Source organism: Portunus trituberculatus, chromosome 5 (genome assembly GCF_017591435.1).
Source record: "Portunus trituberculatus isolate SZX2019 chromosome 5, ASM1759143v1, whole genome shotgun sequence".
NCBI classification, from domain to species: domain Eukaryota; kingdom Metazoa; phylum Arthropoda; class Malacostraca; order Decapoda; family Portunidae; genus Portunus; species Portunus trituberculatus.
In genome coordinates this window covers 10,084,796-10,099,795 of record NC_059259.1, presented here as the reverse complement: position 1 = coordinate 10,099,795, position 15,000 = coordinate 10,084,796, and the positions used below count along the sequence as shown (strand labels likewise).

The 15,000-nt window shown below is 42.5% G+C and overlaps 1 protein-coding gene across 1 annotated transcript in view; it reads right to left on the bottom strand.

The window, feature by feature from the left end:
* Positions 1 to 15,000, bottom strand: part of LOC123514997 (brefeldin A-inhibited guanine nucleotide-exchange protein 3-like) — a 39,181-nt gene that overhangs the window by 16,062 nt on the left and 8,119 nt on the right. The window contains 13 exon segments of the mRNA XM_045273314.1: positions 2,181 to 2,402; positions 3,193 to 3,300; positions 5,119 to 5,154; positions 6,174 to 6,336; positions 6,889 to 7,046; positions 8,367 to 8,514; positions 9,193 to 9,253; positions 9,255 to 9,274; positions 9,546 to 9,739; positions 9,945 to 10,103; positions 10,699 to 10,883; positions 12,022 to 12,119; positions 14,561 to 14,693. Coding sequence (XP_045129249.1) covers positions 2,181 to 2,402; positions 3,193 to 3,300; positions 5,119 to 5,154; positions 6,174 to 6,336; positions 6,889 to 7,046; positions 8,367 to 8,514; positions 9,193 to 9,253; positions 9,255 to 9,274; positions 9,546 to 9,739; positions 9,945 to 10,103; positions 10,699 to 10,883; positions 12,022 to 12,119; positions 14,561 to 14,693 — 1,685 coding nt within the window.

Below are 15,000 nucleotides of genomic sequence, written 5' to 3'. Positions count from 1 at the left end.
AAATGAGAACAATAATTAAGGACAGACCATCAGAATGGGGCTTGGTGGAGAGTGGAGTTCCACAGGGATCAGTGTTGGCACCAGTAATGTTCGCGGTCTACATAAATGACATGGTGGATGGGGTGTCCAGTTATGTGAGCCTATTTGCAGACGATGCAAAATTGTTAAGAAAAGTGAGATGTGACAAAGATTGCGAACTACTCCAGGAAGACTTGGACAGAATATGGAAATGGAGCTGTACATGGCAAATGGAGTTCAACACGACAAAATGCAAGAAAATAGAGTTTGGCAAGAGTGAAAGAAGAATCAGGAGTATGTACAAGATAGGAAATGAAGACATAAAACCAGTCATGAAGAAAAAGACCTTGGGGTGACAATTACCAATGACCTATCGCCAGAGAGACATATAAACAAAATAATTGGAGAAGTATTGAACTTATTGAGGAACATAAGAGTGGCGTTCAGATATTTAGATGAAGAAATGATGAAGAAAATAATTACTGCAATGATAAGACCGAGGCTTGAATATGCAACAATACAGTGGGCTCCGAACTTAAAGAAACACATAAGGAAACTAGAGAAAGTACAGAGGGCTGCAACAAAAATGGTGCCTGACTTAAGAGATTTGACTTATGAAGACAGACTGAAAAGAATGCAACTTCCGACCCTGGAAAACAGAAGAGAAAGGGGAGACCTGATAGCAATATACAGAGTGATGATTGGCATGGAAAAATGGATAGGGAAGATCTGTGTATGTGGAATGAAAGAATGTCGAGAGGGCATGGGAAAAACTAAAATGGCCACTTATAGGAGAGATGTGAAAAATATAGCTTCCTCATAGAAGGGTGGAAGCATGGAATAGTTTAGACGTGGAAGTGGTCAACGCAAGGAATATTCATGATTTTAAGAAAAGCTGGACATTAGTAGATATGGAGACGGGACAGTACGAGCATAGCTCTTTTCCCGTATGTTACAATTAGGTAAATACAATTAGGTAAATACACACACACACACACACACACGTTTGATAAAGTGCCACATGAAAGATTACTGTGGAAGTTAGAGGAGAAGGGTGGCTTAAAAGGAAGCACATTGAGATGGATGAAAAATTACTTGACGGGGAGAGAAATAAGGGCGGTAGTTAAAGATATGAAGTCCAAGTGGAAAGCAGTAGACAGCGGAGTGCCACAGGGGTCAGTATTGGCACCAATACTTTTTCTCGTATATATAAACGACATGCCAGAGGAGTGAACAGCTACATAAATCTGTTTATGGACGATGCGAAACTGTGCAGTCATTAAACAAAAAGAGGATTGTGAAATACTACACGAAGACTTAAACAAGATTTGGAAATGGAGTAAAAAATGGGAGATGGAATTCAATGTGGACAAAAGCCATGTCATGGAAATGGGAAAAAGTGAAAGACGACCAGTGGGAATCTATAAGATGGGAGATGGAGTAGAACTAGAAAAAGTAAAAAAGGAAAAGGACTTGGGAGTGACAATGGAAGAAAACAATCAACCGGTAAGCCATATTGATAGAATTTTCAGAGAGACGTATAATTTGCTAAGGAATATTAGAGTAGCATTTCACTATATGGACAAGGAAATGATGAAGAAATTGATAAGTACTAAAATAAGACCTAGATTGGAATATGCAGGAGTAGTGTGGACCCCTCATAAAAAGAAACACATAAGGAAATTGGAGACTACAAAAAATGGCTACAAGAATGGTTCCAGAATTTGAAGGGATGACATATGAGGAGAGACTGAAGGCTTTGTATCTACCCACACCAGAACAGAAAAGAGAGAGAGGGACCTAATACAAGTGTACAAACTAATGAAGGGAATGGATGTAGCAGATAACAAGGAGCTGTCACTGAGAGATGAAGTCACCAGGGGAAGCACAAGATGTCACAGTAAAAAGTTGAGGATGGGAAGATGCCTCAAGGACGTGACAAAATTCAGCTTTCCACAAAGAAGCACAGCGGTGTGGAATAGCCTGAGTGAAGGTGTCGAGTCAGCAGGGAGTGTGCACAGCTTTAAAGAAAGGCTGGACAAATGTAGATGTGGAGACAGGGCCACACCAGCGTAATGCCCACACCATGGAAAACTATAACTAGGTAAATACAACTAGACACACAGACACACACACACACACACACATACACAGACACCCACCCAGTACATTAGCCAGTCTAGCGGCACTCTGCAGGGCATTCAAGCACTGTGCCAGCAACTCTTGAGATCGCCTCGCTTCTTCTCTGGCACTTTCCGCCCCCAGCAGCAGCCGCACAGGGCCCCGCAGTGCTGCCCCGCCTCCTGCCCCACCCAGCACCGCTCCCAGAACCCCTATCACCGTCTCCCAGCAGCAGGTGACCACGCGACGACACAGCTTCAGTCCTGCGGTGAAAATATTATTAGGTTAGGTTGGGTTGGGTTGGGTTAGGTTAGGTTAGGTTAGGTCAGGTTTTTCTTTGTATTAACCTCCTTCCTTTATCTCTTCCTATTTCTACCCATTTTCTCCCCTGTCTTCCTTTCTTCCCCATTATCATCAATCACACTTTTTCATTCTCTCTCTCTCTCTCTGTCTGTCTTCCGTTCTCTTCACATTCACACTTTCCTCTTCTCTTTTATCTATCATCCCTTCCCATCTCTACCCTTTATCTTCCCTGTCTCCTAATTATCAGCTATTTCTATCATTTTATTACTGTTTCTCTCTCTCTCTCTCTCTTTTTTTTGCTCTCTATTTCTTCTTCTTTCTTTCCAGTTTAGCTATCAAATGATTACTCTCTCTCTCTCTCTCTCTCTCTCTCTCTCTTTTCTCCTGTCTCCATTATTAACTTCTACAAAAAGCCACACACATTTTTATTTTATTTCTGTCTGTCTCTTCATTCCCCCCTATCCATGTCTTCTATCTGTCAATCCTTCTTTACCCATTTTCTTCCCTATCTTTCCATCTCCTATTCACAGTCTCCCTTTCTTATCTATCTATCTATCTTTCCTTCATTCTTTACCATTTCTATCTTTCTTTATCTATAACACCATTATTAACTGTAAAACAAACCACACACTTTTTCTCTCTCTCTCTCTCTCTATCTTCCTTTTCTTCTCTCTCTCTCTCTCCTTTTCTCTAGCTATCTATCCTATCTCTACCCATTTATCTCTCCAATTTCTCCCTATCTCCCCTTACCAGCCATCACTTCTGGGGTCTGTGTAACGCTGCTGGCCGCCCTCTCAAGCCGTCTGTGGTCTGATAACATCTGGCTTCGCTGCTCTGTGCTCCCCAGGCCGTCCAGATCTGTAGGGGTGTGGCAGAAGATGTTAGGGGTGTTTTGAGGTGTTTTTGGGGGTGTTTTGGGTGTTTTTGGGGGTGTTTTAGGGTGTTTGGGATGTTTTCAGGTGCTTTAAGGAAGTTTTGGGGTGTTTAGGGGGGTTTTGGGGGATTTTGAGGTGCTTTGGGGTGTTTTGGGGTGTTTTGATGGTTTTGGGGTGTTTTGGGGCTGTTTTGATGTGCTTTGCTGGTGTTTTGAAGTGCTTTAGGGTGTTTAGGGGTGTTTATGGTGTTGGGAGATGTTTTGAGGTGTTTGGGGTGTTTTGGGTGTGTTTTGTGAGTTTTGAGTGTTTTGGGGTATTTTGGGTTGTGTTTTGGGGATGTTTTGAGGTGTTCTGGAGTGTTTTGAGGTGCTTTGGAGGGTGTTTTGGGGTGTTGGGGTGTTTTGATGGTTTTGGGGTGTTTTGATGTGTTTTGGAGTGTTGGGGTGCATTTGGGGTGTTTTGGGATATTTTGGTGTGTGTTTTGATGTGCTTGTGGCATTGCTGGAGATGTTTTGAAGTGTTTTGGGGATGTTAGGGGTATTTTGTGGTGTTGGGAGGTGTTTTTAGGTGTTTGAGTGTTTGAGTGTGTTTGAGGTGTTTGAAGTGTTTGGGGTGTGTTTGTGTGTTTGGGGTGTGTTTTGAGTGTTTTGGGGTGTTTTGGGGATGTTGGTGGGTTTTGGAAAATGTTTTGGGATATTTAGGGGTATTTTGGGATGTGTTTGGGTGTGTTGGGGAGTTTAAAAATATATTGGGTGTACTGGAGGGTGTGTTATGGGTGTGTTTAAAAATGTGTTAGAGTGTTTGAGGGTCTTGCAGGGTGTTTAAGAGTGTTAGGGTGTTTCTGAGTGTGTTAGGGTGTTTCAGAGTGTGTTAGGGTGTTTAAGAGTGTGTTAATATTTTCAAGAGTGTGTTAGGGTGTTTTAGGATGTGTTGGGCATGTTGGAGGGTGTTTGGAGATCTTTGGGTGTGTTTTAAGGTGTTAGGGTGTGTTTTAGAGAACTAGGAGGGTGTGTTAGGAGGGTGTGTTTAGGGTATCAGAGTGTTAGAGTGAGTTTTAGGGTGTCAGACTGCATTTAAGTGTGTTTTAGGGTGTAAGAGTGTGCCTGAGTGAGTTTTTAGGGTGTCAGAGTGTGTTTTAGGGTGTATAAAGTGTGTTTGGGTGTGTTTAGGATGTCAGAGTGTGTTTTAGGTTATAAAAATATGTTTGGGTGTGTTTTTGGCTGTCAGAGTGTGTTAGAGTGAGTTTTTAGGGCGTTAGAGTGTGCCAGAGTGCATTTTTCAGGGTGTATGAAATAGAGTGAAAGGAAAATCAGCAAAGACAGACTGCAAATAAAACAAGGAAAACAAAACAATGAGAAACAGAAACACAGACAGAAGCAAAGAAAAACACAGATAAATTAAACAAACAGAGAGGTAAACAAAAAATGGAAAAAAGTAAACAAAGCAAAATACGAGAAGGAAGTAAAAAAAAAAAAAATGCAAACAACTTCACACACACACACACACACACACACACACACACACACACACACACACAAAATCAATCAATAAAATAAATGAATGTATGAATAAATAAAATAAATAAATAAATAAATAAACAAACAAAAAAACATACACAAAATAGAAATAACAAAAAAAAATTAAGTTAAGAATCATTTCCCACCACCACCACCACCACCACCACCACCACCACTACTACTACTACCACCACCACCACCACCACCACCACTACTACCACCACCACCACCACCACCACCACCACCACCACCAGCCCAGTACATGCAATTCTCATCCTTACTACCATTGTCAATAGCACATCTTCTTCCATACTCCAGATCTGAAGAGAGAGAGAGAGAGAGAGAGAGAGAGAGAGAGAGAGAGAGAGAGAGAGAGAGAGAGAGAGAGAGAGAGAGAGAGAGAGAGAGAGATTAACTAGATTCTCAAGAGTGTTTTCCTTGTCAATAATGAGGAAACCAGTACCAGTGGCATGACGTGTTTCCATATTCATTCTGGTGACTATTTGATGATTTTATACACCTTCAGAAACTCATGTGGGATTAAAATAGTGAAGACTGTGGCCATTAATCTTCTGACCTCCATAGACCCTTCCTAATGTCAATAAAATAGTGTTTTTGGAGCCAAACTATCTTAAAATGCCCCCAAAAACATGCCAAATTGTCTTAAAATGCACCCAAAATATGGCAAACTGTCTTAAAATGCCCTAAAAAACATGAGTTTCCATATTCATTCTGGTGACTATTTGGTGATTTTCTACAGCTTCAGAAACTCATGTGGGGATTAAAATAGTGAAGACTGTGGCCATTAATCTTCTGACCTCATAGACCCTTCCTAATGTCAATAAAATGGTGTTATTGGAGCCAAACTATCTTAAAATGCCCTAAAAACATGCCAAATTGTCTTAAAATGCACCCAAAATATGCTAAATTGTCTTAAAATGCCCCCAAAATATGGCAAACTGTCTTAAAATGCCCTAAAAAACATGAGTTTCCATATTCATTCTGGTGACTATGTATTTGGTGATTTTCTACAGCTTCAGAAACTCATGTGGGGATTAAAAGACTGAAGACTGTGGTCATTAATCATCTGACCTCCATAGACCCTTCCTAATGTCAATAAAATGGTCTAATGGTACACAAAACTCAAAATAAAAATGCATCACAGTACTGAAGGGGTTAAAATAGTGAAGACTGTGGCCATTAATCTTCTTACCTCCATACACCCTTGCTAATGTCAATAAAATGGTCTAATGGTACACAAAACTCAAGGTAAAAATGTGTCCCAGTACTGAAGGGGTTAAGAGAGAAAGTAAAAGACAAACTGACACAAAATATTTACCTGTGAGTAGGTTGATGAGGGCACAGTTGTGAGGTGAGTGAGGGGAGTAGCCAGCACGTTGGAGGAAGCTGTCACGCACTACCTGCCTGTGTACCTCACCCAGCCACGCCGCAGAGAGGTACACCAACACTCCGCTGCCATGTACCAACTCCACAAACTGATCCTGAGGTGGTGAGGTGAGGTGAGGTGAGTTGATGTAAGGTAAGGTAAGATTAGGTTAGGTTAGATTAGGTAAGGTTAGGTTAGGTTAGGTTAGGTTAGGTTAGGTGAGGTGAGGTGAGGTGAGGTGAGGTGAGGTGAGGTAAGGAGGGAAAGGAGATGTGAGGGAGGGAGAGAAAGATAATTAAATCAACAAAAGAGCATTATCATCAGGGGAGGGTAGGTTAGGTTAGGTTAGCCTGTAGAGTAATAATTGCAGTGTTTTGATTGGTTAGGTTACAGTAGGGCAGGCTACGTTAGGTGAGGTTAAGATAGGTGAGGTTATGTTATAATTTCATACTTAAACCTATCTTAACCTAAAAAATATATTATAAAAACTAACCTAACCTGAGAAGAAAAAAATTTAAACACACACACACACACACAAATAAATAAATAAATTGAATAAATAGAAACAAAAACACCGCTTAACCTAACCTAACCACACAAAATAAAAAAACAAATAAATAAACAAACCAAACACAACCTAACCTAACCTGACCTGACCCCAGAGTACCTGAGTGAGGGGGAGGGGGAGGGAGGGGTCGCAGTAGTGGCCGCCGCGGATGAGCTGGAGGTTGAGAGAGAGGGCGGAGTAGGTGGTGAGGTAGATGCCGTCAGCGTTGAGGATCACTTGTCCTGGGACGCCCTCCTGCGATGTGGCCGTGAACACTCCTGCAGAAGGTGGTGGTGGTGGTGGTGGTTAAGGATGTGTTGGGGTGTGTTTTAGAGTGTATTTCAGTGTTTTGGGGTATAAATAGTGTTTGGTATTTTAAAGTGTGTTTAGCTGCATTTCAGAGAATGTGTACACATGTTTGGGTGTGTTTTGGGGGGTGTAAAACACACACACACACACACACACACACACACACACACACACACACACACACACACACACACACACACTGCGTAGTGTAATGGTTAGCACGCTCAGCTCACAATCAAGAGGGCCGGGTTCAAGTCCCAGGAAGCGGCAAGGCAAATGGGCAAGCCTCTTAATGTGTAGGGTGTGTTCACCCAGTAGTAAATAGGTACGGGATGTAACTCAAGGGGTTGTGGCCTCGCTGTCCCGGTGTGTGGAGTGTGTTGTGGTGTGTTAATGTGTAGGGTGTGTTCATCCAGCAGTAAATAGGTACGGGATGTAACTCGACGGGTTGTGGCCTCGCTGTCCCGGTGTGTGGAGTGTGTTGTGGTCTGTTAATGTGTAGGGTGTGTTCACCCAGCAGTAAATAGGTACGGATGTAACTCGAGGGTTGTGGCCTCGCTGTCCCGGTGTGTGGAGTGTGTTGTGGTCTGTTAATGTGTAGGGTGTGTTCACCTAGCAGTAAATAGGTACGGGATGTAACTCGAGGGGTTGTGGCCTCGCTGTCCCGGTGTGTGGAGTGTGTTGTGGTGTGTTAATGTGTAGGGTGTGTTCACCCAGCAGTAAATAGGTACGGGATGTAACTCGAGGGGTTGTGGCCTCGCTGTCCCGGTGTGTGGAGTGTGTTGTGGTCTCAGTCCTACCCGAAGATCGGTCTATGAGCTCTGAGCTCACTCCGTAATGGGAAAGACTGGCTGGGTGACCAGCAGACAACCATGGTGAATACACACTACAACTCTTACAACTAGGTAAATACAACTAGGTAAATACACACACACAGACAAGCAAAACACACAGATAAATTACAAAGACACATTTACTAACACAGGCACAAACACACACATTTGAAGCACAAGGTCGCATAGTAAAAAGCTGAGAAAGGGAAGATGTCTGAGAGATGTTAAAAAATATAGTTTCCCACAAAGATGTGTTGAGACATGGAACAGTCTGAGTGAAGAAGTGGTGTCAGCAACGAGTGTGCATAGTTTTAAAGAAAAATTAGACAAGCGTAGATATGGAGATGGGGCCACACGAGCATAAAGCCCAGGACCTGTAAAACTACAACTAGGTAAATACAACTAGGTAAACACATACACACATACACACACACACACACACACACACACACAAACCTTCACAATACTTAGAGGAGAACTCGAGGATGGCCTGGTCCACCTCCACAGTGCTTCTGATGGCGAGCAATGAGGGCAGGAGGGCACACAAGGTACAGCAGAAGTGACGTGCATTCTCACACTCCCTCGCTGCCTCCTCGTCCACTATCTGAGGGCATGGCGTTAGGTTAGTGTGGAGCAGAGTAGGGTAGGGCAGCTTAAGGTTAGACTAGATTAGGGTAAGTTAGGTTAGGGTAAGGTAGGGTTAAGTTAGGTCAGGTCAGGTTGCATTTGTTGGGTTAGGTTGGGTTGGATTGGGTTGTTGTTGTTATAGTTTTGCTTCGTGTTGTGTTGGGTAAGATTAAATGAAGCTGTGTGTGTGTGTGTGTGTGTGTGTGTGTGTGTGTGTGTGTGTGTGTGTGTGTGTGTGTGTGTGTGTGTGTGTGTGTGTGTGTGTGTGTGTGTGAGGAAAGATTAAAAGAAATGAATTTGCTCACCTTGGAACAAAGAAGAGAAAGAGGAGATTTAGTACAGGTTTATAAACTGTTGAATGGTTTGGATGAAGTGGATAATGAGCAAATGATGTTGAAAGAGGAAAATTTAAATAGAACTACGAGATCGCATAGTAAAAAGATAGCCAAGGGAATATGCTTGAAAGATGTGAAGAAATATAGTTTCCCGCAGAGATGTGTGGAGGTGTGGAATAGTTTGAGTGAGGAGGTGGTGTCAGCAAGGAGTGTGCATAGTTTGAAAGGAAAGTTGGAGGTGTGTAGATATGGAGATGGGGCCACACCAGTATAATACCCAGGCCCTGTAAAATTACAACTAAGTGAATACACACACACACCAGGCGGAGGTTAGTGGTGGACTGCAGTGTTTCATTAAGCTGGTGGAGTCTCTGGGCTTCTCTCCTCCCTTTGTTGTTCCGCCTCCTCCACCGCTGACTCTAACTGTGTGGAGAGAGAGAGAGAGAGAGAGAGAGAGAGAGAGAGAGAGAGAGAGAGAGAGAGAGAGAGAGAGAGAGAGAGAGAGAGAGAGAGAGAGTATTATTGTATCATCCATGACAAAAATAATATTCGCACCATAAAATAAAATTGAAAAAAATTGAAAAAGAAAAAAGGAATAAGAAAAATATATAGAACAACAACAACAACAACAACACCTACTACTACTACTACTACTACTACTACTACTATTTACCTCCTCCTCCTCCTCCAACTCCACATTTTCAGGTCCCTCTGTGTCTCCTGATGCCTCTGATATTCCTCCCTCCTCCTCCTCCTCCTCTTCCTCCTCCTCTTCCTTCTTCTTCTTCCTCCTCCTCCTCCTTCTCCTCTTTCGTTTGGTCTTCTTTTCCTCTTCCATGCTTTCTTCTTCTTCTTCTTCTTGGTGAGCTGTGAGAGAGAGAGAGAGAGAGAGAGAGAGAGAGAGAGAGAGAGAGAGAGAGAGAGAGAGAGAGAGAGAGAGAGAGAGAGAGAGAGAGAGTTAACTTTTTCTTTATAAGGTTAAATATTTCCTCCTCCTCCTCCTCCTCCTCCTCCTCTACCACCACCACCTCCTCCTCCTCCTCCAAAACACACAAACACACAAACAACCTACCTTTCACACTATCCTCTTCTTCCTCCTCTTCCTCTTCCTCCAAGTCGTCGGTCTTCTGTGAGTGAGTGTCAGAGGAGGAGGAGGGGTCGCCAGTCCCTCTCCCCCCCTCCTGAATCTCATATTTGGGCAGTTTAGTCTTGTTCTCATATGTAAGAGGACCTGCGGAGAGAAAAAGGTGAGGTTAGGTTAGGTTAGTTCTCTCTCTCTCTCTCTCTCTCTCTCTCTCTCTCTCCCAAAACACCCTCATACACACAAAAACATCCCAAACCTCCCCAAAAAATATTCCTAAAACACCCTGAAACATCCCAAAACACACCCAAACACACCAACATCTCAAAAACATCCCAAAACATCCTCAAACACACCCCAAAAGCACCCTCAAACACACCAAAACATCCCATCTCCAAAACACCCAAAAATACCCAAAACATCCAAAACACCAAAATACCCTAAAACACCTCAAAAATATCCTATAACACCCAAAATCCATCCCAAAACACACGCAAACACACCAAAACTTTTCAAAAACATCCTAAAACAGCCCAAAAAATATCAAAAACACCCCAAAACACCCCAAAACACCCTCAAACATGCAAAACATCCCAAAACAATCAACAAAACACCCTTAAACCCACACATTCCTATCCATACACCCGCAAAACACCCAAAAACACTACAAAAACATCCAGAAACCTCCAAAATCACCCAAAACCTCCTCCTCCTCCTCCTCCTCCTTCTACTCCTCCAGGCTCACCAGAGTAGTCACAATCCTTCAGGTGGGGATACATAGCGTTGGTGAGGCCCACTTGGTGCTTGGACAGAGAGGAGCCCTGCGTCAGCTTCTCCAGTGACCCCAGCAAGGAGAGCACTGCCTCCACCAGCATCTTCAGCACTCCTGGCTCAGTACAGTTGGCACACTCACCCAGGCTGTCCATCACTCTGGGGGAAATGGTGAGGGTTGAAAGAGGTTATTTGGGGGTGTTTTAGGGTGTTTTGAGGGATTTTGGGGGTGTTTTTGGGATGTCTTTGGTAGGGAATGTGAGTTTTGGGGGTTTATGGAGTTTTTTTGAGTGTTTTGAAGTATTTTTGGGGTGTTTTGGGGTGTTTTGTGAGGGAATGTGAGTTTTTTGTTTTTTTAGAGAGTTTTGGAGATTTTGGGAGGGTTTTTGTGGGTTTTTTTGGGGGTGTTTTTGGGGTGTTCTGGGAGGGTATGTGCGAGGGTTTTTCTTTAGTTTTGGGGGTGTTTTGGAGTGTTTTGAGGGATTTGGGGTGTGTTTTTGAGGTGTTGTGTGAGGAATGTGAGTTTTGGAGTGTTCTTTGAGGTTTTGTGGTTTTGTGTGTTTTGAGATGTTGTGTGAGGGAATGTGAGTTTTTGGAGTGTTCTGGAGTGTTTTGTGTTTTTGTGTGTTTTTGGGATGTTTTGTGAGGGAATATGTGAGTTTTTGGAATGTTCTGGAGTGTTTTGTGTTTTTTTGTGTGTTTTTGGGATGTTTTGTGAGGAAATGCACACGCTTTTTGGGGGAGGAGTGTTTTGGAGTGTTTTGGGGAGTTTTGTGTGTTTGTGGGTGTTTTGGGGTGTCTTTGGGTGTCTTTGGAGTGTTTTGAGTGTTTCTTAAGTGTTTTGGTGTGTTTTAGGGGTGTGTGGGTGGGAATGTGTGGGTTTTGGCATGTTTTGGTGTTTGTGGGTTGTCTTGGGTGTTTTATTGGTTTACTGGGGTGTTCTGGGGTGTTTTGAAGTGTTTTGGGGGAATTTTGGGGGTTTTTGGGTTTTAAGGGTGTTTTGGTGAGTTAGTGGGGTGTTTTGGGATGTTTTGAGAGGTTTTTGGGTGTGTTTGTATGTGTTTGGGTGTGTTTGTATGTGTTTGGGGTGTGTTTGGGTGTGTTTGAATGTGTTGGGGTGTGTTTGAATGTGTTTGGATGTGTTTGGAGTGTGTTTGGGTGTGTTTGATGTGTTTGGATGTGCTTGGGATGTGTTTGGGTGTGTTTAGTGTTGTGTTTAGTGGTTGAAGAACAAAAACAATAATTAAAGTCACCTCTCTCTCTCTCTCTCTCTCTCTCTCTCTCTCTCTTTACTTACAGTTGAAAAACAGCCATGTCATTTTGGTGTGGGTTCCTCGGATCAGGATACAGAATGGGCCCTGCTAACTGTATTAACTTCAAAGGGTTTCCCAGGAGCTGCATGCAAGTTAGGAAGGCATTGAGTAGTAAGTTAGTAGCATCAGAAGAGGATCACATGTAAATATAAAGGTTCAAAAGGTGTTAGGTCAAGTTTTGGTGAGTTTTGAAGGGGTTAGAAAGGTTGTAGTGGTGTAAAAAGGTGTTGTGGTGAATGTTTGTGGTGTTTTATTGAAGTTTGTGGTGTTGTAGTGGAAGTTTGTGGTGTTGTGAAGGTTCTAGTAGTGTTAGGTAGAATTAGGTTAGTTTTGAAGGGGTTAGAAGGGTTGTGATGCTGTAAAAAGGTGTTGTGGTGAATGTTTGTGGTGTTTTATTGAAGTTTGTGGTGTTGTAGTGGTAGTTTGTGGTGTTAGGAAGGTTTCAGTGGTGTTAGGTCAAGTTTTGGTGAGTTTTGAAGCAGTTAGAAGAGTTGCGGTGGTGTGAAAAGGTGTTGTAGTGAGGGATGAGGTGTTGTAGTGGAAGTTTGTGGTGTTGCAGTGGTATTTTGCGATGTTATGAAGATTCCAGTGGTGTTAGGTAAGGTTAGGTTAGTTTTGAAGGGGTTAGAAAGGCTGTGATGCTGTAAAAAATGTTGTAATGAAAGTTTGTGGTGTTGCATTAAAAATTTTTGGTGTTTTGAAGGTTGCAGTGGTGTTAGCAAGATTAGAATCAATATTACAACAAAAACCAAGACTGGAGCCACTAAAACACCATTAAAATTTGTGATACAGAAATGATGAAGGGTTTAGAAATGAGAGATGAAAAACAGAGATGGCAGTGCAAGAAATATTAGTTTTGTTTGTACAGTAATACCTCGAGATACGAACACCCTAACATACTATTTGTTTTATATATGACGAAAAATTTCATATAATTCATGCCTCGAAATACGACGATATTTTTAAGATGCGAATAGCCATCGGTACATGGCGCAGCGATTGCTTGGCTACCCATGTCCACCCAAACATTCAGTTCGCGTTGTGCATCACTGTTCATCATTTGTGCATGCATATGTCTGTGGTCCTCAGCAGTGTGTATTTTTTCTTAAGTTTTGTGAACTTAAGACCCTGTGATCATGGGTCCCAAAAGTAAAAGTTTGGCGAGAAACACACTAAATAGCCTGTATTCACATACTGATCACACTTGGAAATTCAATAAACGAGTGAGTACAAATGGTGTTCTGCCCACAAGCAACTCTTCCTCTTTGCAATGCAAAAAACCAGAAGTCTCTAGATGTCATGGTTACCAAAATGTCACAGGTTGCATGAGGTGTATGTGCATCGGTGTATGTGGCCTTGCGTCCAATCAGGTTCAGCGGCCTTGGCTAGAGTGATAGAAAATGGGCCCCTTGTATCCTCTCTCTCTCTCTCTCTCTCTCTCTCTCTCTCTCTCTCCTGTCGCCTGTTCTGACACCACTCTCATTCAAAAGTTGTCTCTCCGTAACATGGCGAGAGACCCGAGGTACTGAAGTAAGGCGCGCAGGAGAGGTGGCAGAATCAGACAACGTGAAATCACTGTTGCTCCCTCCATCCATCACTGGTGACATAGTGACGTAGAGCACATGTTTACTCCTGATGAGTGTTGCCACCTCACAAGCAAAGAAAACGGGAAGAAAATAACCAAAATATAGCCGTAAAAAGCCTAAGTGTCTATCGACGTGGCCCGAGTCTTGCGTGATGAACGTCTATCAATGTGTCCTGAGTTTTGTGGGTTAGGTTGTTATTTTGAGTAATATAGTTCATTTATATCATGCATACAATAAACATTGTATTGATTTTATATTAAATCTATATTTGGTTGGTATTTAAAGCATGGTAATTTTTTTTGGGTGGGTGGAGTTAAATTCATATCACTAGAACAAATTAATTCTATTTCCATTAATTTCTATGGGAAAAATTTATTTGATATACAATTTTTTTATATACAACGATCGTCACGGAACTAATTAAATTCACATGTCGAGGTACCTCTGCACTGAGGCTATTATTGTAAAAAATGTGAACCAGAATAAGTTAGTAGCATTTACAAGTTATATACAAAACACACAAGATTCATTAAGTGACAATGTTAGTGCTAAGGTGAAGGGAAGTGGGAAAGGCAGGCAGTCAGTCAGTCAGTCAATCAGTCAGTCAGTCAGTCAGTAAAGTATAGCTCAGAATATATCAATAAATAACAAGAATCAGAGTGAGTGAGTGAGTGAGTGAGTGAGCCAACCAATCAGTCAGTCAGTCTAGCAGGAGTCACCATAAGTAAGAACACAATACAAGACCACCTAACCTAACCTAATGTAATCTCTCTCTCTCTCTCTCTCTCTCTTACTATAAAAAAATGAAAAAAAAAAACCACCTAACCTAACTCTCTCTCTCTCTCTCTCTTAAAAATATAAATAAATAAATAAATGAATAAATGAATTAATAATGATCAAAATTCAACAAGTTAACCTAATTTAATGAGTGTCTCACCTCAATGATGGCCCTGAGAGCATCCTGGCGGCACTGTGGGGGAGGGTACAGCAGCATCCGGTGTAGCAGGCTCTCCAACACCGGCCTCAGCTCACCAACACCACCCATCGTCACCACCAGCCCACACACCACCCTGGGAAATACACCATGTCTGTACTACACCACTGCACACCATATGCCATACCACATCACCACACATCAAAGCACTATTATCAAACCCTCACCACACATCACCACACACCATGCTAGGTACACATCACCACACACCACACCACACCACACATCATTGTACACTACCATACACACACCACCACATATCGTACACCACACACCACACACTGGGAGAAAGCAACTCACACACACAAGCAAATAAATCAACACCACACACCACCTCAACACCATACCACACCACAAATCAACACCACACACCACCTCAACAG